The following is a 24342-nucleotide window of genomic DNA, read 5'->3' as shown; positions in this document are numbered from 1 at the left end:
CAAGCTTCTCGGATTCCTCCAACCGCCTCTGGTTTAGCTCAGTCAGCTGCCACCCAAAAACAAAAGCCAGAACACCTAAATGTTAACAAAAATAAAAACCCCCCGGTCTATGAGGTTCCAGAACTTGTATGAAACCTTTTGTGAAGCACCCACAGTCTCGGTTTGAGCCATGGCATACATCTCCTGAACATGCTTCAGCTCCGCTCTCAGCTTCTCTATCTCAAAGTTCAGATTCACCTACACATATAAATCCAATTTCAGTTTCGAACCAAAACATATGGTTGTGACAGAATCAAGATGAAGACAATATTATGACTCTGAGTCAGCACAACAATATGGTGAGTCTGACTCTGACTCTCAATTCTTGACTCCAGAGACAGAGAAATGAACAAAGCCGTTCTGTTTTCTCTGGACAAAACAGCATCAATGACAAATAATCAAGAATGATACCTGATTATCGGTAATGGAATGGACACTGAGGAGTCCATCAGACATGTTAGAGGCACAATGAGAAACCCAAGAATAGTTCTCAGGAACCACGGCACCCCAGTCCATATTGGCTAGATCGTGGTTGTTGCTCGAAGAAGAGCTCCTGATCTCTCTCCTATCCTCGTGATCTCTCCATTTAGACGTCCAGCTCATCGAGTTGTAAGCTTCCGTTCCCATTGGGAACGAGGCGCTAAAGCTCTCATCCTTATTCTTCTTTCCTTCAATACCGCTATGGACAATCTCCATCCCTCTCCCAGTAGATACTTCCTCTTGGTCCGTCCCGCTAGAACTCGTATCCATCTGAACCACTGCGCTGCTTCCCAACGAATTTTTCGGAGCAGGGGAAAAAGGAGAGACTCGGGATTGTCCTTCCGAAACAAACGAGAGAAAGTCTTGGTACTCTGTTTTCAAGTTTTTGGGATTCAGAAAACTGACATTTTAAAGACTCAATTCAATTTAATTGATGTAAAAATTTTACCAGGAGGAAGTCTTGGACTATCAGTGGAGCCACTTGTGGAACTGCTTCTCTCGAATCTTATGCTTCCGCTAGCGTCTGACTCAGAAGGACGCACGGAAGCTAGTTTCCCCTTCGAGATCACATAGACAGTGCAGAATCTCGGAACAGCTGTTGCGATCATAGAAGACATATCGATCTTTCTTGAAAAGAATCCGCGGAGAGACATTCCTATTACCAGTTTTGTGACTCCAGTTCCAGCAATCTCTTCCGCTATCGCAGCTGCAGGCTCGTTTGAATCCAGAACCAAAACCTCTACTTGCACCTTTTTTGGTTCAATATGGTACATTTTTCAGAATTTGGGAAAACAGAAAAAAAAAAAAAAACACGAGAGTTTAAGATTTAGTTCTTGAGACAGAACCTTTCTCCTCTCAAACATTTTCTTGTAGGGACGAAGCATCTCGTTTGTGCTCCAATCCACTTCTTGTTTGTAAGCTGATACTACGTCGTCCCTAAGCTCTGATACCGATATCGTATTCCCCACTGAAATCGAACCATACCCAAAATAAGAAAAACTCGATCTTTGTACCCAAAACATTGATCTTTTGCATAAATTATAAGATTATGAAACATTTAAGTCACAACTTACTTGGGGTAGGGATGTAACTGACAGGAGGACGAACATAAAGCAATTTGAAATCAGTGAAACCTTCAGGTATGAACTTCTCAAGAGCCCAAAAAGCGACGTATTTGCTCTTCTTCTTCCCATTAATGGCTACCGCTACAGAAGGAGATGGTGGAGGAGGTAGTGATAGGTGCTCGCTTAACGCTCTTACTACTTTTTTCTCTTCCATTGTTTAATCTAAAACTTAAAAACAGAGTTTCAAACTCCTGAAAGAAGATTGAAATATAAAATTTGCAGAATTCAGAGTCTGAGATAGAGTTTTGCAGGCTAATTGAGAAGAATTAAGATGTAAATATTACAGAGAAATGGAGCTTCAGACAGAACAGAGCTTACCTTGTAGTTCTGTTCAAGCAGAGAACAAACAAGAACCCTATGTTTGGTGATCTTAGGACATTTTCTTAAGACGAAATAATTGACGGAGAGAGAAGAATTAGGACACAAGCAAGCACGTTGTTGCCGCCACAATCTCATTTATATACTGTTATAGTCAGCTCACTAAATCCTTTTTTTTATTTTAATTCATTTTCTTCATACATTGAAACAAATAATACAGACTTTCTCTGTTTTACTTCTTTAGGATCTACGTTGGTATATCCCTCAGGTTACAGTTTTTGCTAAAAAAAAATAGAAAGTCAAACGAATAAAATATTCAATAAAGGCTTGAGAATTGTTTATAAAAAAAAAAAAAACAATATATCGAACCTTTTAGATTACATCGAAAGAAAAATTAAAGCATGGTTTCTCAAAATAATGAATTTAAGAAACTACAGTTAGTTTGGTTAACCCAATCCACTATTATTTTAATATCGATTCACTGTTAGCATATTATTGGAGATGGTTTAATCCGGTTAACTCTGGTTAACTTGGTATTGGTTTAATGTCGATTATTAAGTTGTATATATAAGCTTAAGATTACATTTTTATTTTCAACAAGTTTTGTAACAAACTCTGTTTTTAGACTGTTGAATAAAGATTCTCTTTGACTCCGATTCTTCTTTGCTCGTGTTCTTCTTCTCCGATTCACCGGAGTTAATATGGTATCAGAGCTTATCAACGAAGCTTCCGCAATCTTCGTCGGAGCTGAATCTTCCAGTCCTTGTTTGTTTTCTTTCTGATTCTTGCGTTTTGCAAATTGTTCATCGGATCTTCATTTTGAATCTGATTTCTTCTTTTCTTTCTTTCTTTGACCTCCTGTGTTGACGAATTTTGATTTTCTTTCACTGATTTCGTCTCACATTTCTTGACTCTTATGCAAATTATGAGTTCTTGTGGTAATACTGAGATTCCGATGACTTTCCGTCCATCATCAAGTTTTCCGACTGATTCGATGTGTTATCCAACAGATCAATACGAAAATCCATATCATCTACACAGGAATGACCACGCAGGTTTGGTTTTAGTCTCTGATAGACTTAATACTGCTTCAGAGTTTCATTCATGGCGTAGATCTGTTTGGATGGCTTTGAATGTTAGAAATAAGTTGGGATTTATAGATGGAACGATTGTGAAACCAGCGAGTGATCATAGGGATTTTGGTGCTTGGTCACGTTGTAATGATACAGTGGCTACTTGGTTAATGAACTCAGTTTCCAAGAAAATTGGACAGAGTTTACTCTTTATCCCTACTGCTGAAGGAATTTGGAAGAATTTGTTGTCTAGGTTTAAGCAAGATGATGCGCCTAGGGTGTATGATATAGAACAAAGACTCAGTAAGATTGAGCAAGGTTCTATGGACATTTGTGCTTATTATACAGAATTGCAAACCTTATGGGAAGAGCATAAGAACTATGTTGATCTTCCGGTTTGCACATGTGGTAAATGTGAATGTGATGCTGCAGTGAAGTGGGAGAAACTACAGCAGCGAAGTCATGTTACTAAGTTTCTAATGGGTTTGAATGAGAGTTATGAGCAGACTCGTCGTCATATTTTGATGTTAAAGCCAATTCCTACATTAGAGGAGGCTTTCAATATTGTGACACAAGATGAAAGACAAAAGTCAATCCGTCCTTCTTCTAAAGTTGACAATGTGGCTTTTCAGACGATTGCTTATGGTACTGAAGCTCCTGTGATGGAGAATGGAGATATGGGATATATTGCAGCATATAACACTGCAAGACCAGCTCAGAAACCAATCTGTACTAATTGTGGAAAGACAGGGCATACAGTTCAAAAGTGCTTCAAGATACATGGTTATCCTCCGGGTTATAAGATTCCTACTACTTATAGGAATGCTCCTCAACAGTTTCAACCAAGGATGCAAATGTCACCTTATCAACCCCGGATGCAACAACCACTTGTAGCTCAAATGCAGATGACACAACCTCAGATGTTCATGCCTCAGTCTCAGTTACAGATGGTGCCTTATTCTAATGCAATGCAGTCTGCAAATGCAGCTTACTCTGAAGCTGGATCTTATATTCCTATGTTGCCACATGTTACTAGTGGGGGAAATAATCTCAATTTGCAGGATCTTACACAAGATCAGATACAAAATCTTATTTCACAATTCAATACTCAAGTTAGGATTCCAGAGCCTGCAGCTACTTCTACTGGTGCTTCTAGTTCTACTGCGACTATCACAGAGCATGGTCTTATGGCTCAGGCTTCTACTTCTGGTACTATTCCTTTTCCTTCCACAAGTCTTAGGTATGAGAATAATAATCTCATTTTTCAAAATCTTACTCTTTCATCTATACAAAATTTTTTGCCAAGTGATGCTTGGATAATAGATAGTGGTGCTTCTAGTCATGTCTGTTCAGATTTAGCAATGTTTAGAGAATTGATACCTGTGACTGGTGTAACTGTAACTTTACCAAATGGTACTAGGGTTGCTATCACACACACAGGAACCATATGCATCACTACAACACTCATTTTATATAATGTCTTGCATGTACCTGATTTTAAATTCAATTTGATTAGTGTTAGTTGTCTTGCTAAAACTTTGCTTTGTTCTGCTCATTTCTTTCCTAATTGTTGTTATATCCAGGAACTTTCTCAGGGCTTGATGATTGGGAGGGGTAAACTCTACAACAACTTATATATTCTTGAAACACAGAATATATCCCTCTCACCATCATTACCTAAAGCTAGTTCTTTCTCTGGATCTGTTGTAGCTGATAGTCTCATTTGGCATCAAAGACTTGGTCATCCGTCTTCTCTTGCATTAAAGAAACTTGTCAGTATCATTCCTTCTTTAAAAACAGTGTCTCCTGATGTTTTACATTGTTCAGTATGTCCATTAGCAAAACAGAAAAGATTAGCATTTGTTTCAAATAATAATCTAGCAAAGAATCCTTTTGATCTTGTTCATTTAGACATATGGGGTCCTTTTAGTGTCGAGTCTGTAGAAGGTTTTCGTTATTTCTTAACTCTTGTTGATGATTGTACTCGGATTACATGGGTTTATATGCTGAGAAATAAAAGTGAAGTTGTTACTGTTTTTCCAGTGTTCATGAAACTCATTTCTACACAATATAATGCCAAAATTAAAGCCATTGGTTCTGATAATGCTCCTGAATTAGCCTTTACAAATATTATTAAAGAACATGGCATGATTCATCAATTTTCTTGTTCTTATACTCCTTAACAGAATTCTGTTGTTGAGCGCAAGCATCAACATCTATTAAATGTTGCTAGATCATTGTTATTTCAGTCAAATGTACCCTTACCTTATTGGAGTGATTGTGTTCTTACAGCTGCTCATTTGATAAATAGATTACCTTCCCCATTGTTGAAAGATAAATCTCCTTATGAGTTACTTTTAGAAAAACAACCTGATTATACTTTGCTAAAAACATTTGGTTGTCTTTGTTATACTTCTACTAATAATCATGAAAGAAACAAGTTTTCTCCAAGAGCCAAACCATGTGTTTTTCTTGGATATCCTTCTGGTTTTAAAGGATATAAAGTCTTGGATTTAGAATCTCATGCTGTTTTGATTTCTAGAAATGTGATTTTTCATGAAACTCAGTTTCCTTTCAAAACCAGTGAGTTACTTTCAAAATCAGTAGATATGTTTCCTAATAGCATTTTGCCTATGCCTGCTCCATTGCATTTTGTTGAAACATTTCCATTAGATGCTGCATTACCAGAAGATACATCATCATCATCTGCATCATCTGCACATATAGCACCTAGTACTGATAATAATGAACAAAATGCAGCTACACCAGATACGGATATCTCTTCTGTACCTATTGCTAGGCCTAAACGGGTTACTAAAGCTCCCGTATACTTATCTGAGTATCATTGTTCCCTTGTTCCTTCTATTTCTTTTTTACCACCTGATACTTCTTCCACATTAAATACCATTACACAAAATAATCATATCCTATCTACTTCTTCTTCTTCCATACCACTTAAAAGAACCACTCCACATCCTATTACCACTACTATTTCATATGATAAGCTTACTCCTCTTTTCAATTCATACATATGTGCTTATAATCTAGAGACTGAGCCTAAGACCTTTGCACAAGCTATGAAATCAGAAAAATGGACTAAAGCAGCAAATGAGGAGCTTCAGGCTCTTGAACTTAATAAGACTTGGGTTGTGGAATCTTTACCTGAGGGTAAGAATGTTGTGGGTTGTAAATGGGTATTCACAATAAAATATAACCCAGATGGAAGTGTGGAAAGGTATAAAGCAAGGTTAGTTGCTCAGGGTTTTACTCAACAAGAAGGTATTGACTATATGGATACTTTCTCACCTGTTGCAAAGCTTGCTAGTGTGAAGTTATTACTTGGACTTGCAGCTGCAAAAGGGTGGAGTTTGACACAGATGGATGTATCTAATGCATTCTTGCATGGTGAACTTGATGAGGAAATTTATATGCGCTTGCCTCAAGGATATACACCACCAACAGATACTGTTTTGCCTTCTCAACCGGTATGTCGTCTTTTGAAATCTCTTTATGGCCTTAAACAAGCATCTAGACAATGGTATAAGAGGTTTTCTTCAGTTCTGTTGGGAGCAAACTATGTACAATCACCTGCGGATAATACTATGTTTGTGAGAATGACTTCAGATAGTTTTGTTGCTGTGCTAGTCTATGTTGATGACTTAATGATTGCCAGTAACAATGACAAGGCTGTTGAACAGTTAAAAGAGCTTTTGAGATCAGAGTTCAAAATTAAAGATTTAGGACCTGCTAGATTCTTTTTAGGATTGGAAATAGCTAGGTCTTCTGAAGGAATCTCACTGTGTCAAAGAAAGTATGCTCAGAATCTCTTGGAGGATGCAGGATTACTTGATTGTAAACCAAGTTCAGTACCAATGGATCCAACTCTGCATCTAACTAAAGAGATGGGTACTTTGTTACCAAATCCTACTATATACAAAGGTGTTATTGGACGTCTTCTGTATTTATGCATCACCAGACCAGATATTACATATGCAGTGAACTCTCTGAGTCAGTTTCTTTCAGCACCAACGGATATTCATCTTCAAGCTGCGTATAAAGTGTTACGATACATAAAGGCTAATCCTGGTCAAGGATTGATGTATCCTGCAGATAATGAATTGTGTTTGAATGGTTTTGCTGATGCTGACTGGGGAACATGCAAAGATAGTAGAAGATCTGTGACAGGATTCTGTGTTTATCTTGGTAATTCACTGATTTCTTGGAAATCAAAGAAACAGAATGTGGTTAGTAGAAGCAGTACTGAAGCAGAGTACAGGAGTCTTGCACAGGCTACTTGTGAGCTTATTTGGTTGCAGCAATTATTGAAGGACTTACATATCTCGGTTACTTGTCCTGCAAAGTTGTTCTGCGACAACAAATCGGCTCTTCATTTGGCAATGAATCCAGTGTTCCATGAGCGTACCAAACATATAGAGATCGATTGTCATACAGTGAGGGATCAAATTAAAGCTGGAAAACTGAAGACATTACATGTTCCTACTGGCAATCAACTTGCAGATATTCTAACCAAGCCTCTTCATCCAGGACCATTCCATGGTTTGATCAAGAAAATGTCTCTGTCAAGTCTATATCTTCCAAACCAGACACTTAGAAGATAAAGACTTGAGGGGGGTGTATTGGAGATGGTTTGATCCGGTTAACTCTGGTTAACTTGGTATTGGTTTAATGTCGATTATTAAGTTGTATATATAAGCTTAAGATTACATTTTTATTTTCAACAAGTTTTGTAACAAACTCTGTTTTTAGACTGTTGAATAAAGATTCTCTTTGACTCCGATTCTTCTTTGCTCGTGTTCTTCTTCTCCGATTCACCGGAGTTAATACATATGAGTGCATAATTCATGGATATACAGGTTATTAATTTTATTTGAGTTTGTGGATTTAGATATTAAAGATCAAGCTTGAAATTATAAGATGTCTAATCTTAGGACTTAGTTGGATGCATGACTTTCTCCTCGTTTATGTCACGTCTTCTCTTTTTTACAATTTTCTTACTAAACTTTATGATAATTAAAACATAAGTTAATTAAATAGCTAGATATAGAATCGTCAAGGATATACCGAGGAATCTTCTAATTTTTATGTGCTCGTGTTTCCACAAAAAAATGTTATATTCAATCACTAATTACAGAAAGTCAACTATGTTCATATGTTTTTGTTGTTTAGAGAAAAACAAAATTCCTTACTCTCTTTGTCTGATCGATTCAGACAAATCAGAAAATCTTTTATATATATATATATATTAAAGCGAAAACAAAATTTTCCAAACGAGCTTGCCATTCCATATTTCCAGACATGAACTTCGTGCCGTTTCTTTGTTGTTACTACAATCACTTTTAGAAACCTTCAATCCTATGATCCATGACCCATAGTTTCAAGAAACTCACTCGATAAGATTAAGTAGTGGTGTATTTTATACCAACAAAATAGACTACTAATTCTACAATTCAATAAGATTAGTAGTAGTTAATTTACTGGTTTCATGGAAGCACTGTGAAGACTTGAACATCGTCCATGTCAGGGTTCTGGACTGAGTACTGAAACGTCCAGCCATGGCAAGCTCCTGAGTGAGACCCGTTCTTGTCAACAGCCACAACGGCTCCCACGAAATCTGGAAACTTCCTTGCGATTCTCGAGATTGCGTCTTTAGCAGCTTCTTCTGGTTTCATTCCTTGTCTCATGCTCTCCACAACTTGGTAACTTAAACCTCAACCAAGAAGAAGAAGAAGAAGTTTGCTTTATTTAACACATGATAAAACATACCCTTTCACTTTTAGATGCTCAATATTCAATTTTAGCGCCACAAGAATAAGACAAGATTCATTAGTAACTATCACAAAACACTGAGAAAAACCTGTCTTGGTCATTAGAATGCATTGAGATAGAAATAAAATATAAAACTACTCAAGGAGATTGGGTAATTACCAAGGGAGGAAGCGCATCATGGTGTCACCATCTCCAGTTGCACCACATCCACCGACTTCATCATCAGCGTAGGCTGATGAACCGACGATAGGCCCATCACCAACCCTGTGTTTAACAATCAAGGTTTGAAGTTCTTTATATTTTTTCATGAAATATAGATTAAGTAAGCTATATTGATATAACACATGAAATCCATTTTGAGCATATTCCTTGCACATTTTGAACAATCAGGAGGCAGGTGAGATAGATAGGTTCGGTTTAGGTCAGGAATAATGCTCGGTTTTGATGGAATTACCTTCCAGGAATTTTATATGTGGCTCCATTGGTCGATGTCCCAACAGCTATATGCCCCATCTATTGAAATGGCACAATCAGTTTCTCTCGTCCTGGCAACAAAAATGTATAGAGAATATAACTGAAACTCATCTTACTTTGTCAATGACAGCCATCGATATGGTATCGTGATTGTGAGGACCAACAAGAGGAGGTCTATACTCAATCGCCCCCATCTCGCAAGATTCAGTGCCTTTGTATCCAGAAACATTGATAGCACCATTGTTTGGCTTGTAAGGTCCACAGTCATTTGCAGGGACTACATTCTTCCTGAAATTGGGTTGACATTGATTCTCTTTCCAGTCCGACCACTTCTTTACAGATTCAGGGGAGCTTAGGTTCATGGGTCCGGGGAGACCCATGGAGATTGCAAATGCTGATGCTCCTTCTCCGGCGAGCAATGTGTGTTGAGAGTATTTCATCACTAGATGTGCAGCTCTTATACCGTCTTTAACATACCGCATTGCAGCAACCGCTCCAACCTCCATAGTTACCTAAGAATGTCCTTAGAATAACCCAAATAAAGAGAGTCATTCTTCAAGATCTTAATGCAAAAAGGGCTCGTAAAACGGATAGTACTGATGATTTATTACCCCATCCATGACTAAAGCATCAATCATGGTCTCACCATTCTCATTCGGACTTCCTCCAGGCCCAACTATCAATACCAACAAAGAAAATTCTCATTTTCAGAAAGTAACATTAGAGAAGTAAATTCAAAGGATATAGGACCAAAAAAGAAGACGATAGCCCACCTGTACCGTCACAACGAAGTTCCTCGCAAGCAGAACAACCTTCCACAACAGCTTCTACTGCAGAACTCCCAGTATCAACTGCTCTCCAAGCAGCTCTAACGGCCTCAAGGAAAGGCCAAGTACTCACCACTACAGGAAACTTTTCAGATTTCACCAATTCCGCATCAGCTACCTGAAACCAAACCATTCGTAGTTTGTGCTATGAGAATTGCCAAGTCCCTAATCAGGTTTAAATCCGAATTTTAATGATTTGACATTTGAGCATAGTATGAAACATAAAGCACTCAAAAATTTGGCAAATTCAGAGAGATATCTGGACCAAAACGATTTTTAGTCAGACGGTTTCAGCCACCTCTTAAGGATCCGATTTTTCTTTCCCAGTTCCATTTGACTTGAGAGATTTTCAGAGAAAGATATATAAAAATTAGAGCGCTTACCGTAAGTAGAGGCAGAAACAGAAGAAGAGTAGAAACAAAAATCAAAAGATCGCTTCTCGCCATGGCCGTGAGCTCAAGAAAAGAAGCTACAGAATTGTTGTTTTGTATGTCTGCGACTGCTCTGTTTGACTCTCAAGGTCAAATTCGTCTGCTCATGAGTCAATACGGTTCGGTTTTAATCGGTTTGGTTTCATTTCGATTAACCGATTGGACAAAGTTTTAACGAATTGCGGTCATTGCTTTTATGATGAGGAAACAATCCAAATCCTTGAATCTTGATCTTCTTATAAGGAGGAAATATCTTTGAATCATCAGACTTCTAAAGTCTAAAAAATTGTTACAGAAAAACCAATATGACACAAAAGCTTATTTACTGAAACCACTAGTCAATCATCATCCAGATCAAAATGCATATGTTCTTGTAACGGTTACGGTTATCTTCTTCTGGTTCGGTCCGGGAATCGAGAAATCATTGAGAGGAGAAAGATTGGTTAGCTGCCTGTGGTAGTTTCACCTCCATACAGTCTCGGCTGCATCCGTGAAAATCGCATTGTGATGTTCAATTAGGCACTGCACAACCTCGACCGCTCCAAAATCAACTTGTACGATATCATCTAGAGGGATTGATGAAGATGCATCTGGACCTTCTCCTTCATCTGTTAATAATGAAAGATAAGACTTACTGTAATGGAACTTTGCTTCATTGGTAAAAAGTATAGGAGCAAGTGTTATTGCGTTTACCTGAGAGCAAGTCCCATGGAGTAGCAGTTTCAAAGTCGTTGCTTTTCTTAGGACTCCTCGACGGGCGTCTCCAGTATTCCCGATAGGATTCAGGCCTGTTGTCTTCTCGCCACATGATCACTGGAGCCATTTCCATAGCTAGGCTATGCGAATCCATCTGTAAAATGCAAACAAATGATTCTCAATATTCAGGTAACATATCTGAATCCTGAAAATTGGATCATCTTAAGGATCTAGAATCAGAGATTACTGTTATAACTTATTACTACTTTAATTCCCACCTTGTTAAGAAGTGATTTCTGGCTCACACGAAGCAATAGCGCTGTTATGAACTCCAATGTATTATAGTTCACATTGGAAAGCTTCTGGAGTGACTTTCTCATTCTGTGTATGCTCGACCGTGCATCTTTGATTTCATTATAAAGCTCAAAAGTAGTTAGTGGTGTCGGAAGGCTAGCAAGATAGTATTTCATGAGTGCAGCGACATCAACTGGATTCACACCCTCAGGTATTGACGCGCTAGGATCTGCCAAACAAGTGATTCAATTAAATTACAATTTCTCCCTGAGTCATAAGAGTCGAAAAGAAATCATGTTGGAATGTTGGCTACCTTGATTGTAAGCAGAAACCAATTGTTGAATCAACTTTTTGTCTCCTTCGGCTTTGAACAAGTTCGGTGAATTAAGTCCTGGGTAAGAGGAAAATATCACACTGATAACTTGATATGAGAAGGTATGAGCAATAAAAGGGTATGCTCCATTGGTCCAAACATTATTACCTGTTAAAATGAGATAATCTGCGCATTTAATCAGTATTAGTGGAATAGGCCTGCTTGATTCCTGCCGCTGGACAGTGATCTCAATCGCAACACCAAACACTGAGCACCAAAAAACATGTGTCATATAGAGAAAGTTACAGCATTTCAAACAAGCAGAGCAGAATCTAATCACTAGTAATTATCTCAAGAACGGAGTAATAAGAAGATTAAGTATCCCCACAACCCTCCATCAAAGAATCCATTGAACTTTTGATTAACCAATGTTTATAAACTGTATTCTCTCCAGAAATTGTGATTAACTTACCATCTGAGCTGGCAACTCCCTGCAGATTAACAAAGAATAGATATTAGAGACCAAACTCAAATCAACGGCATAAAATCAGATTTCAGACTCAAATACCTTCTGCCACCTTTCGATATCCGTCAAAATGGTCTTGCTCTTTTGTGCAGTCTTTTTGGCCGCCTAAAGAGAAAACAAGGATACAAAGAATTTAGCTGTCAGAAGTTAGAAAAATGAAATGAGTAACTTCGAGAAGCTATTTTTCTAGAATACCTCTTCCACTTTGATCTTTCCAACGGAAACCTTTTCCTTTGTCTCAGTAATACCCTTCCTGACCAAAGTCCCAGTTGTGGCAGCAGCGGTTATGAGGTGTTCTTGCACGGCATGTCTAGTTGCAGGCTGCTGAAGAATTGCCCACCGGCTTTTGAACAAAGACCCAACTCTTTCTGCAACATCAGCAACATTCACTTTCGCATCCTTAGCGACTTCGCCCACAAAACTACCAGCTGTCTGCCCTGCTTCCCTAAGCTTCGTTCCTAATTCAGTAAATCCATACTAAGCTTTCCACCACAAACACTCAACAGAGAGAAACAAAAAAGAGGTTATAATATAGAAATTATCAAACCTGATGAAGAAAAGAATCCACTAGTCCTCTCCTGCCATTGCTGTGAGATGAGAGAAGGCATTATCCAATACCAGGCACTTCAAACAAATCAATGGGAACCTGCTTGCATCAAGAAACAAATAGGAAAATATATGCTCAATATTCGTTATTCTTAGCAAATTAGGATACAAACTTATAAACAGTATCATCCGGTTGTAATCAATTTCATCAGATATATAATTCATCTAAAATCATGAGCTTCAATCCAATTATATAAAATTGATACAGAAGAAACACAAAACGTAGACTCCATTTCATCTTTGTTTGTACTACAGAAAACTAAAACCTTGACTTCATCGTCAACCATGAAATGAATTTCTTGAGAAAGAATAAAAACCAAGTCTTAAACTGCCAAAAGACTTTTAAGGAACACAAACCCTAACCTATAATCTCTAATCAATCAAACGAAAATCAAAAAGAACAAAGCAATCCAATCATCAAACCTTTAGAAAAATCCCCCACAAAATTTGAGATAGCTGATGATCGAATCGAACTAAACCCAATTCTTCGATACGATCAAAGACGACGAAAAGAGTCAGCAATATGATGAAAAAGGAATTGATCGCTCCAGGAGAAGAAAGGTTCTACCTTTTTAATTTCTCCTGGAGCAGAGATTTTTTTTTTTATTGCTGTTTAGGAAAAAAAAATTTGGCTTTGAATTTTCAATAGGAAAGTCTTCTCCTTTGCAAATTACGGAGATTCTCTCCGTCACAGGCGGGTGACGGTAACAAATGCTCTGTTGGTGCCACGTGTATTATGTTTTTCTTTTTTTAACCCATGACTTGAAATTATTTACTTCTCCTTCATCTTCTTTTTAATTTCCCCTGGAGCAGAGAATGTTTATTCGATTGTGACTCAAGCTTTCTAATTTGTCAGCTTATCCCCTTAGTTTTTAAGTTTTTAGGCCATGTAGTGAAACAAAAATTAAATCTTCAGAATAAAAGAAAATCAAAAGCCCAAAATTTACATGATTGATAGTAAATACTAATTAATAATTAATCCGCCAACTTAATGATAGATGTTCTACATAGTCAAACTCCAAAACACAATACAGTATCACTATCATGGAATTAAACAGTCAAAGTTTGCAACTTGGTAGGTCCAATCTCATTGTAAGAGCTTTATCATCCAATTTGATAAAGATAACCCATCTCTTTCTTCTATGCGATAAAACAAGAAAGAAAATAAAAAGTATTATGAAGAAGGTAGGCAAAGGGAAAATTAGAACTATTGACTTGTCTACGCGATAGAAAAGTCTTTCTTCACATGTCTTTTATCGTCCACTTTCGATATCTCATCAGCCAAAACCAAAACAAACAAAAACTATAAGTCCCACACTCAAGTCAATTAAATCACTCCAATGGTCCAACAAGTTTTGTCTATCTTGAAACTCAACCTTTGAGTGATTGATATACAAAAATAGATGATCTAAAAACACCAAGCGAACTTGAATTTTATTTACTTCCGTTGTGTTTGGAGTGCCTCTATAGGTAAACATGGTAGAAGAAGAAGAAGCAAGAAAAGAAGCGATGGCTAAATCAGAATCTGGCGGGAAGATAACGTATTTTGTGGTGGCATCATGTGTCATGGCCGCCATGGGAGGTGTCCTATTTGGCTACGACATCGGGGTTTCAGGTTTGATACATAACCACTATTTTCGAACCCAAGTTTTGTGTTATGTTTGTGTTTACAAGAAGAAAAAAACACATATTTGAAGTAGAAACATTTCATTTCTAATAAAATTTAACTTGCAAACCATGTATTAATGATACATGTAGGTGGAGTAATGTCAATGGGGCCATTTCTGAAAAGATTTTTCCCAAAAGTGTATAAGCTCCAAGAAGAAGATAGAAGAAGAAGAAACATTCATAACCATTATTGTCTTTTCAATAGCCAACTTCTTACGTCTTTCACATCTTCTCTATACGTTTCTGGCTTCATCGCTACTCTGCTGGCTTCCTCCGTGACTCGTTCTTGGGGTCGCAAGCCCTCTATATTTCTCGGTGGCGTGGCCTTTCTCGTCGGCGCTGCTCTTGGTGGCTCTGCTCAAAACGTTGCTATGCTCATCATTGCTCGTCTCTTGCTCGGCGTAGGAGTTGGATTCGCTAACCAGGTAACAAAAGACAAGTTGGTTTATGATGATTCAGTTTAGAAACAAGAGTTTAGGGGTCAAATTGTTAAAGAAACGTTTTTCAGGACTGGTTTGTGTTCTTTTACAGTCGGTTCCTCTGTATCTCTCAGAGATGGCGCCGGCAAAATATAGAGGAGCAATAAGCAATGGTTTCCAGCTCTGCATCGGAATTGGATTTCTATCTGCAAATGTAATCAACTACGAAACCCAAAAGATCAAACATGGTTGGAGAATCTCTTTAGCCACAGCCGCAATTCCGGCTTCAATACTCACTTTAGGCTCACTATTTCTCCCGGAAACGCCAAACAGTATCATCCAGACCACCGGAGATGTTCACAAGACCGAGCTTATGCTTCGCCGTGTCCGTGGAACAAACGACGTTCAAGATGAGCTTACTGATCTCGTTGAAGCGAGTTCTGGTTCTGATACAGATTCAAACGCCTTTGTGAAACTGCTTCAAAGAAAATATAGGCCTGAGTTAGTGATGGCTTTGGCGATACCTTTCTTTCAGCAAGTTACTGGAATCAATGTTGCTGCTTTCTATGCACCGGTTTTGTATAGAACCGTTGGGTTTGGAGAGAGTGGTTCGTTGATGTCCACGCTCGTGACCGGAATCGTGGGAACCACGTCGACGTTCTTGTCTATGCTTGTTGTAGACAGAATTGGTAGAAAGACTCTGTTTTTGATTGGAGGGTTACAGATGCTTGTGTCGCAAGTTACCATCGGTATGATTATTATGGTGGCCGACGTAAACGACGGTGTGATCAAGGAGGGGTATGGTTACGCGGTTGTGGTTTTGGTGTGTGTCTACGTGGCGGGGTTTGGTTGGTCGTGGGGTCCATTAGGATGGCTCGTACCGAGTGAAATTTTTCCATTGGATGTAAGATCGGCGGCGCAGAGTGTGACGGTAGCAGTGAGTTTTGTGTTTACTTTTGCGGTGGCTCAAAGTGCACCACCGATGTTGTGTAAGTTTCGAGCTGGGATTTTCTTCTTTTATGGAGGGTGGTTAGTGGTGATGACGGTGGCGGTGCAGCTGTTTTTGCCGGAGACTAAGAATGTTCCGATTGAGAAGGTGGCTGGACTTTGGGAGAAGCATTGGTTTTGGAGGAGAATGACGAGCAAGCGTGATATCCAAGAAACCACCATACTTGGGTCTTCTTAGCCGTTGAAAGAACTAAAAACGAGCATTGATTGAATTGCTAAATCGACACTTTAGCCTTCAAAATACTAAATCTACTTAATGATGTGAAAACAAATTGAATTTTTGGAATCTCTAATGATACTATATCAAATGACAGGATCCAAAATCCGGTTAGTTTTCATGTATCATCATGTAAATTCGGTTTTTTTCTAAACAAGACAAAGGCTTTTTAAAACCTGAAGAAAAAAATCATTATTTTAAAAATAATTTTAAGAACTCGAATGCTAAATTTACATAATGATACGAAAACAAATTGAATTTGTGGAATCTCTAATGATATGACTAGGTAAAATGACAGGATCCAAAATCCGATTAGTTTTCATGAATCATAATGTCAAATTAGTATATATTTTTTTAAGAAAACATTTTAAAGCCCGAAGAAAAAAATTATTATTTTTAAAAACAATTTTAAGAATTTGAATGCTAAATCTACGTAATGATAGGAAAACAAATTAAATTTGTAGAATCGCTAATAACCAAATAACTATGAAATGATAGGATCCAAAATCCGGTTAGCTTCCATAAATCATCACATAAATTTAGGGGGTGTTATTGGTTTATTAATTTGTAAATCCATATAGAATTTTTGGAAATCTCTATTAATTATGAAATCAAGATATATGGATTTTGAAATAACATGTGTTTACCCATGGATTTGAATCCTTCTTTTTTTTTTTGGTCAAACTGGTTTTATAGATAAATAGACGATTCTTACAAAGCAGAAGTAGTTAAAACAGGTAAAGAAGATAAGGCAGCCTTTGCCAATGCATCAGCTAACATATTAGACTTGCGTGGAACAAAAGGAAACTTGATAGATGATAGCGAACGACTAAAGAAGGCAATGTCATGGAGAATCCCTTGGAAGCTCGTTCGTAGAGGTCTCTGTATTTAGCAGAGATATGAGGACTTGCGAGTCCGAAAAAACTTTGATGGAGGTGAATTCCATTCTAGACGCTGCGATCAGCGCTGATCTCAAGGCCAAAGCTTCAGCAGCTAGAGCCGATGGTGTATGGAGGCGAGTTGCCGAGCCCTGATGGATAACTCGATGATCTTGAGTCTTGAAAATCCATCCCATACCGCAGGAGCCAGAGGATGCGATCCAAGCTGCATCCGTGTAGCAAGAAAAAACCTCATCGCGAGGAATTCTGTGAAAAGGAGCCTCAATAAGAGGTAAATTGAGAGAAAGAGCCTCAATAAGAGGTAAAATGAGAGAAGGATCCTCTGAGTGAGGTAGTGGAGTTGGTATATCCTCAATAAGAGGTACAGCTTGTGCTCTGTTCCGCGATTGGCCATGGACTGCAAGGTTTGCCTCCTGCCATTCCTTTGCCGCAGTTATGGCTTTCAAAGCAGTGTCCTCCTCAGAAAAAGCACGGTTTCCAAACACCAGTAGATTTCTCGCTTCTACTTCAAGCAGAACAGTCTTGCACTCAATGCTTCCTGTAACACTATCACTAAATACAAGTGAGGTCGTTGGAAAGATAATAAACTCCATAAAGGAGAGATGAGGGCTATGATAGCCCCAATGAACCAGGAAACCTGGTCGGTTTTCTAAACTCAGAGAACTTTGTCCAAGTTGCGACGAGACAACTTTTAACATAGCCAAATCGAGCCAGAATCCGCATACTGCGGTAAATGATCGCATCAAAACGATAAAGGTGCTACAAGAGAGCACAAATGTAGACACAAAAGTATCCAAGCTCATCGAAGACGAATGAGCTATATCAAAATTCCACAAAACAAGAGCCACAAACTCTACCAACATCCAAACCCTTCCAATCTGAGAAGAATTAGAGGGTGAAGAGTAAGAGCATACCTGGGGAAACTTCTGAGGAGGTAAGTTGATGGCGACGACGAGATTATGAGATTGAGATGGCTTGCAGCAGAGTAGGGAGACGAGACAAGAGAAGACACGATAAAAGGAAAAAGGTGGGCTGAGTCTTGGGAAAGTAAGGCCCAATAAGAAAACCCCACTCTTTTGGCCCAATAAGCAACCATGGCCCAATAGAAAATTATCCCAAATTTGGCCCAAATAGTGAAACCCTAGGTTCATGTTTGAGAAATGTGGAGAGAGGAGCAAGTGACGGCGGCGAGCAAGTACGGTGATGGACAGAGGAGCATTCTTCCGGCAAGGTGGAGCAGTTCTCGAGGGCAGCGGAGATGGGCGCTCGGAACCGATGTGACTTCGTTGAAGACCGGTGGGATGTTGAAGGAGAAGCAGCTGAACAAGAGCATCACCGGATGAGAGGCAGATCTGAAGATCCGGCGGATCCGGTGGTTCAGGCGGAGTTGGTGGGGACGGAGGCTCCGATGGTGGTGCTGAAGGAGATCTCAGACTAGAGAAAGAACCCGAAGACATCGGTACGCAACGAGAGAGGCTCGACATCGGGAGAGAGAAGGTAGTCATCTCAGGTAGTAAACTCGCCGGAAAAACCGCCACGTCACCGGAAAAGAGGTCCACCTGAGAGATCTAACCTTATAAGCAAAGTTCGCTCACAAGTGGAGGCTGCCGGTGGAGGAACGTCGGTGGAAAGGGCTCATTTCGTTGAGCTTGGGTCTTCTTGGTCTTCGTGCCTGAGAGAGTTTTTGTTGGGTTCTATTTTTATTTTATTGTGGTGGATTTGAATCCTTCTATTTTTCTCTTTCAATTCCATAAAAATCTATTTAAAACATAATTTGGATTCTCAAATCCAAAAACAAATGACTAAACGAATAATATAGAAATTTAACTAGTATTTATAAATCATAGAACCAATAACACAAGATTTTAATTAGGATTTTAAAATCAATGATTGAAAAACAAATGATTTTTGTTTGGATTTCTAATTTCTTATAAATCCATGAACCAATAACCCCTCCTTAGTATTTTTTTTTTTTTATGAAATCCCTTAGAAAACCAAAATCACGTCTGTGTAGCTTCCTTTTTTTTACTTATGTTGGAGAAAGTCTAAAGCAAAAATTGATAAATATAGTAAAACTAGGGTAGTGATAATGTAATATAGCGAAAGTTTAAGGACTACGACGGGAAAAAGCAAATAAAGTTTGGAGGCAGAGGAGAAGATGGGGGCCATAAAGAAAATGGCAGCATTGACTCTTCATCATCATCACTCGTGTCTTCAAGCGTCTGGACATCTGTCACGTCGTCTATATCACCCAGTATTCTCGAGCTTTCCACGGAATCATGTCAAAGATCTCAACTTTCGTCTAAATCCTACCGATTTCTCGAGTTTTTCTTTGTCTACACGCGGCACTGTGTTTGCTGTAAGAGCTCTGAGTACAACAGTCGTGGTGGAAGAGTCGCCGGAGAAGAAGAAGATGGTGAAAGGGATTAGGGTTTACGAGCATGGCGGTCCTGAGGTTAGTAAAGTTTCGATTTTGAAGGTCCAGGTCGGATTTGGGTCATTGAAATCAAATTAGACTGCGACTGTGTGTGTGTCTCTCTGTATATGCTTCTATGATATTAGAATTCAAATGATTGAGATTACCTATAAGCTTCAGCTTTTTGCAATGGGTAGTTTCCAGGTGAAAGGTTTTGGATTTGAGCTCGAGTCGAAATTGATGGTTATTTACTGGATCACTTATGTGTATTTCAAACGTAGTTTTGGTTACTTGTAAAATTCAGGATTGTGTAGGTACACTGCTATGAAAATATTTTATGGTATCTTTGATTTAGAAACTTGTGATTAGGCCTACTTGTGATCGTTTCTCGCATTCTCTTTGATTTGTATTTTTCAGTATTTTATAGCGGTCTTGTTTCTTTGATTGGAAGGTTCTGAAATGGGAAGATGTGGAAGTTGGGGAACCAAAGGAGGGTGAGATACGAGTGAAGAATAAGGCGATCGGGCTTAACTTCATTGATGTTTACTTCAGGAAAGGTGTTTACAAGCCAGCTTCAATGCCCTTCACACCAGGTTTGGACATTACTAGAACCCAATGAGAGAGAGGGAATTTTTTTCTGAACTAATGTGCCATTTCTGATCATAGGTATGGAGGCTGTTGGAGAGGTGGTAGCTGTTGGGTCGGGATTGACTGGCAGAATGATCGGTGATCTCGTTGCTTACGCTGGAAATCCGATGGGTGCGTATGCTGAGGAACAAATCCTTCCAGCGGATAAAGTGGTTCCTGTTCCTTCTTCTATTGATCCTATCCTTGCAGCATCAATCATGCTCAAGGGTATGACTGCACAGTTTCTCCTTCGCCGTTGCTCGAAGGTTAGTTTTCATCTTACCTGCTTCTATGAAACGTTATAAATTTCGTAGTTATAGGCAGAAGACCAAAAGCCAGATTTGTGTCTTCTTCCCCGTTGAACAGAGTAGAGTTTTATTATATAGATTGTGTTTCAAAGATCTCTTCACTATATGACTCAAGTCCTATTTGTTTCTGGAAAGGTCGAACGTGGGCACACAATCCTTGTTCATGCTGCAGCTGGTGGAGTTGGTTCTCTGTTGTGTCAATGGGCAAATGCGCTCGGAGCCACTGTCATTGGAACTGTCTCGACCAATGAGAAAGCGGCTCAAGCCAAAGAAGATGGATGTCACCATGTTATTATGTACAAGAACGAGAATTTCGTTTCCCGGGTCAACGACATTACATCGGGTAAAGGAGTTAATGTTGTTTATGACTCTGTGGGAAAAGACACCTTTAAGGTAAATGTCACAAAGAGCCAGACTGTTTACTGTTTATGTTCTATATCAAGTTTTTTTGGATTTCTCATTGTAAAATTTTTATAAATTTCCAGGGATCATTAGCATGTTTAAAAAGCCGGGGATACATGGTGAGCTTTGGGCAATCCTCGGGATCTCCAGATCCTATTCCATTATCTGACCTTGCTCCAAAATCTCTCTTCTTGACAAGACCTTCCATGATGCAATACAATGAAACTCGGGACGAGCTCTTGGAATGTGCAGGAGAGGTTTTCGCCAATATAACATCCGGCATCTTAAAGGCTCGTGTGAATCACAAGTACCCGTTGTCTCGAGTCGCTGATGCCCATGCAGATCTTGAGAATAGGATCACCTCTGGCTCCGTGGTGCTCTTGCCGTGAAAACATATACAATGATGTTAGTATCTCTTTCAATAAGGGCAATGAGATTCCTTTGTGATGGAAAGATATTAAAAATGTACCTTCTGGTCCTGGACCTGAATGACAGACAATATGAGAATACAATTATCTTTGAGAAAAGGGGCCATGAAACAAATATGGGGTAAAAACGTAAATATGCACAAGTCTGAGGACTATTCGAGATATTTCTCAAAATATTACAAAGAGGCATATCATCTCCTCAAATTTGACGGAATCTATAAATCTGCTTAGGGATTAGGGTCCGCAATCGAATCTCATCTCCGATTAGAATTTTCGCCGATACGATAAATCCTTCCTCGATATAAACCATTGATTAGATCCTAATTCATCGCTAGCTCAAAAGATGGTGCTTTCACAAAAGCTTCATGAAGCATTTAAAGGAACAGTTGAGAGGATCACAGGTCCTCGTACGATCTCGGCGTTCAAGGAGAAGGGAGTTCTCAGCGTCAGCGAGTTCGTACTCGCCGGAGATAATCTCGTCTCCAAGTGTCCTACCTGGTCCTGGTTAGTTTCAATTTCGAGTTTTTATTGGAGAATTTGAATACATAGTGGCCAATTGTACAATTTTGAGTTTGTGAATTTTGTGATCCATGATATGTGAAATTGATCCCTGAGGAATATGCGTCAATGGGTCTCTCTGTGTTGGCGAAAATTTATTGACTTTTATACAAATTATGTGAGATTTTGATGGGATCAATCAAATTGTGGCTTTTCTGGTTACAACTTCCTTGGATGTTGTTTTTTTTTCAGTAGTTTTTTTCTGATGTTTGATTAGTTTATTGGACCAATAAGTTTTCCTGGGTAGCGATGTATATTAAACTTTTATATCTTACTGCTCAAAACTTTATGTCTATAACATATTGGTCTTTACGCTTTTGTATATGCCTTCTAGTTCAAGCATGCTTGAATGGGTAAGATTGACACAATGGCTTTTACTTTTGATTAGGGAATCTGGTGACCCAAGCAAAAGGAAGCCATACTTGCCCTCGGACAAACAGTTTTTGATTACTAGAAATGGTAAATTTAGAATCTTTAGAGCTGATTTCTGTTGGCTTTGTAGTTCTTATTTCACATTATGTTGTGGAATTTTTACGGGTTGACAGTACCTTGTCTACGGAGAGCTGCATCTGTGGCAGAGGATTATGAAGCTGCTGGAGGTGAAGTGTTGGTTGATGATGAAGATAATGATGGTTGGCTGGCGACACATGGGAAACCGAAAGGTACATTTTGTATTGAGAGATTTGTGCCTCTGAAACTCACTTTTCTCTTATTCAACTTGTGTCTTGATTTTTGCCATAGATAAAGGCAACGAAGATGAAAACTTACCATCCATGGATGCCTTGGACATAAACGAGAAAAATACTATCCAATCAATACCTACGTATTTTGGAGGTGAGGAGGATGATGATATTCCAGACATGGAGGAGTTTGATGAGGCTGACAATGTGGTAGAAAATGACCCGGTGAGTGTTTTTTTTTCTTACTCTCTCACTATCCCATTTTTCTTTGCAGTTGCACTCAGCTTTTTGTTATTGCTCTTTGAAAAATGCTTCTGAATTATGCACATGAATTTGCAAGTTCCTAGGAAATTGCAAAAGTTTTTAAAGGGTTATGATTTGGCTGTGTGTGTATTTTGCCTTTGAAGCATATTTCCATTTTTCCCAGTTTTTGGTTCTACCAGTAGTTTTAAACTTTTTATTCTTCCTTGACTCAGGCAACTCTTCAGTCAACTTATCTTGTGGCTCATGAACCTGATGACGATAACATTCTCCGAACTCGGACATATGATCTCAGCATAACGTAAGCATCCTGCGTTTCTTTCATATTTTAGTACTGCATTTTGACTTTTAGTTACAGCTTTCATACTTTTGGCTTAGTAGTAGGCAAACGTATAATTCTTCACTTTGGTTCAGGTATGATAAGTATTACCAAACTCCTCGTGTTTGGCTGACCGGTTATGATGAGGTTTGCATCTCGTTCATATTTGTTACTTTTTTGTTTTTTTTCATCCTAAAATTCTTGGAGTTTTGTAGTGCGTTTATATTTCCTGTTATCTAACTTAGAAGCTATGATGTATCTTGTAGTCAAGGATGCTGCTGCAACCTGAACTTGTAATGGAGGATGTTAGCCAAGACCATGCTCGTAAAACGGTAAAAAGAAGACGATCTCAACTGCATTAAATGACTTTTTGTTATTCCACCAAAGTTTTCCGACTTATGTCTTCTTAATCTGACCAATGCAGAATATTTTTGTGATCCTCTTTAAAAAATGCACAGGTCACAATCGAAGATCATCCACACTTGCCTGGTAAACATGCTTCAGTTCATCCCTGTCGGCATGGAGCTGTTATGAAGAAAATCATTGATGTGTTAATGTCGCGTGGAGTAGAACCTGAAGTTGACAAGTATGTGTTTTTATTGCAAATAATGCTTATCATTGGGCTTGCTGGTTACACCATTGCTATTTTGCCAGGTACCTCTTCCTGTTCTTGAAGTTCATGGCATCAGTTATTCCAACAATTGAGTATGATTACACGATGGACTTTGATCTCGGTAGCTCAAGCACCTAATACCAGGTGAGATCCCCTTCTCACTGTCTATTATTTCCATATACACAATTAATTGGTAAAAGCTTTTATCGTAAACTTGGAGACACTTTTGCTTTTGGTGTTTTACCAGATTTATACAAGTATGTGCTCGTGAATCCTGGAAGCAATCACTGGTCTCATGGATGGCTGGATGGCTCTGCACTGTACATAAATTAGAGTCCTCACTTTCATTTCTCTCCAAAAGAAACTTTAAGGTGTTGTGGTTTAATCACTCGTTTATCTAAAGTTTACGCTGATGAATACTAATTTGTGATGATACTCGGAAAACGGGTATTTGATCAAAACTGATTCGTTGTAGTTCAAAAAACAGAATGTGATTTAGTGTGTTTGGTACACTCTTGCTTTGGAGAAGTT

General features: G+C 38.7%; 7 protein-coding genes across 14 annotated transcripts in view; 3 read left to right on the top strand and 4 right to left on the bottom strand.

Moving 5' to 3' along the window:
- LOC9300814 (U-box domain-containing protein 52) overlaps positions 1 to 2230 on the bottom strand; it is a 4037-nt gene extending 1807 nt beyond the window's left edge. Inside the window, 7 exon segments of the mRNA XM_021023519.1 lie at positions 1 to 46; positions 136 to 237; positions 451 to 890; positions 968 to 1268; positions 1365 to 1486; positions 1593 to 1805; positions 1962 to 2230. The exon segment at positions 1 to 46 is cut by the window's left edge and continues 115 nt beyond it. Coding sequence (XP_020879178.1) covers positions 1 to 46; positions 136 to 237; positions 451 to 890; positions 968 to 1268; positions 1365 to 1486; positions 1593 to 1797 — 1216 coding nt within the window. The 5' untranslated portion in view covers positions 1798 to 1805; positions 1962 to 2230.
- A 6084-nt stretch (positions 2231 to 8314) lies between these two features.
- LOC9300813 (probable isoaspartyl peptidase/L-asparaginase 3) lies at positions 8315 to 10675 on the bottom strand. Of its 6 annotated transcripts, none has more exons than XM_021033180.1 (7): positions 10506 to 10675; positions 10069 to 10287; positions 9907 to 9971; positions 9412 to 9807; positions 9276 to 9334; positions 8981 to 9085; positions 8317 to 8755 (listed from the first exon to the last, which is right to left on the bottom strand). In XM_021033180.1, the coding sequence occupies exons 2-7, from the start codon at positions 10253 to 10255 to the stop codon at positions 8536 to 8538; spliced, it is 1032 nt and encodes a 343-aa protein (XP_020888839.1). In that variant the 5' UTR covers positions 10256 to 10287; positions 10506 to 10675; the 3' UTR covers positions 8317 to 8535. The 6 variants fall into 6 exon arrangements, with proteins under 6 accessions (XP_020888859.1, XP_020888851.1, XP_020888856.1 ...); XM_021033172.1 differs by having other exon boundaries at positions 10069 to 10240; XM_021033187.1 differs by having other exon boundaries at positions 8610 to 8762; positions 10069 to 10240.
- A 95-nt stretch (positions 10676 to 10770) lies between these two features.
- On the bottom strand, positions 10771 to 13613 carry LOC9302516 (uncharacterized Rho GTPase-activating protein At5g61530). The gene is made up of 10 exons (XM_021033164.1): positions 13412 to 13613; positions 12930 to 13028; positions 12578 to 12840; positions 12425 to 12487; positions 12329 to 12347; positions 12025 to 12123; positions 11857 to 11934; positions 11528 to 11772; positions 11247 to 11403; positions 10771 to 11161 (listed from the first exon to the last, which is right to left on the bottom strand). The coding sequence occupies exons 2-10, from the start codon at positions 12988 to 12990 to the stop codon at positions 11016 to 11018; spliced, it is 1131 nt and encodes a 376-aa protein (XP_020888823.1). The 5' UTR covers positions 12991 to 13028; positions 13412 to 13613; the 3' UTR covers positions 10771 to 11015.
- A 628-nt stretch (positions 13614 to 14241) lies between these two features.
- On the top strand, positions 14242 to 16428 carry LOC9300812 (sugar transport protein 3). Its single transcript, XM_002866395.2, has 3 exons — positions 14242 to 14603; positions 14747 to 15081; positions 15188 to 16428. Exons 1-3 carry the CDS (start codon positions 14465 to 14467, stop codon positions 16259 to 16261), a joined length of 1548 nt encoding a protein of 515 aa, XP_002866441.2. The 5' UTR covers positions 14242 to 14464; the 3' UTR covers positions 16262 to 16428.
- A 538-nt stretch (positions 16429 to 16966) lies between these two features.
- On the bottom strand, positions 16967 to 18874 carry LOC9302515. Of its 3 annotated transcripts, none has more exons than XM_021025473.1 (2): positions 18114 to 18868; positions 16967 to 17751 (listed from the first exon to the last, which is right to left on the bottom strand). In XM_021025473.1, exons 1-2 carry the CDS (start codon positions 18293 to 18295, stop codon positions 17145 to 17147), a joined length of 789 nt encoding a protein of 262 aa, XP_020881132.1. In that variant the 5' UTR covers positions 18296 to 18868; the 3' UTR covers positions 16967 to 17144. The 3 variants fall into 3 exon arrangements, with proteins under 3 accessions (XP_020881132.1, XP_020881137.1, XP_020881125.1); XM_021025478.1 differs by having other exon boundaries at positions 16967 to 17745; positions 18114 to 18865; XM_021025466.1 differs by having other exon boundaries at positions 16967 to 18874.
- Positions 18875 to 19375: 501 nt separating this feature from the next.
- On the top strand, positions 19376 to 21479 carry LOC9302514 (quinone oxidoreductase). The gene is given in 7 exon segments (XM_021015815.1): positions 19376 to 19695; positions 19778 to 19809; positions 19812 to 19858; positions 20067 to 20208; positions 20282 to 20508; positions 20686 to 20943; positions 21036 to 21479. Coding segments are annotated over 7 exon segments (1332 nt in total). The 3' UTR covers positions 21342 to 21479.
- An 84-nt stretch (positions 21480 to 21563) lies between these two features.
- LOC9300811 (autophagy-related protein 3) lies at positions 21564 to 24339 on the top strand. The gene is made up of 10 exons (XM_021029947.1): positions 21564 to 21884; positions 22327 to 22397; positions 22484 to 22600; positions 22680 to 22843; positions 23095 to 23180; positions 23294 to 23345; positions 23465 to 23530; positions 23657 to 23784; positions 23853 to 23955; positions 24059 to 24339. Exons 1-9 carry the CDS (start codon positions 21724 to 21726, stop codon positions 23947 to 23949), a joined length of 942 nt encoding a protein of 313 aa, XP_020885606.1. The 5' UTR covers positions 21564 to 21723; the 3' UTR covers positions 23950 to 23955; positions 24059 to 24339.
- Positions 24340 to 24342: the final 3 nt, after the last annotated feature.

This window comes from Arabidopsis lyrata (genome assembly GCF_000004255.2).
Source record: "Arabidopsis lyrata subsp. lyrata unplaced genomic scaffold ARALYscaffold_8, whole genome shotgun sequence".
Classification (NCBI taxonomy): domain Eukaryota; kingdom Viridiplantae; phylum Streptophyta; class Magnoliopsida; order Brassicales; family Brassicaceae; genus Arabidopsis; species Arabidopsis lyrata.
The sequence above is the reverse complement of the archived record's forward strand: the minus strand, read 5'-3'. Positions and strand labels throughout refer to the sequence as shown.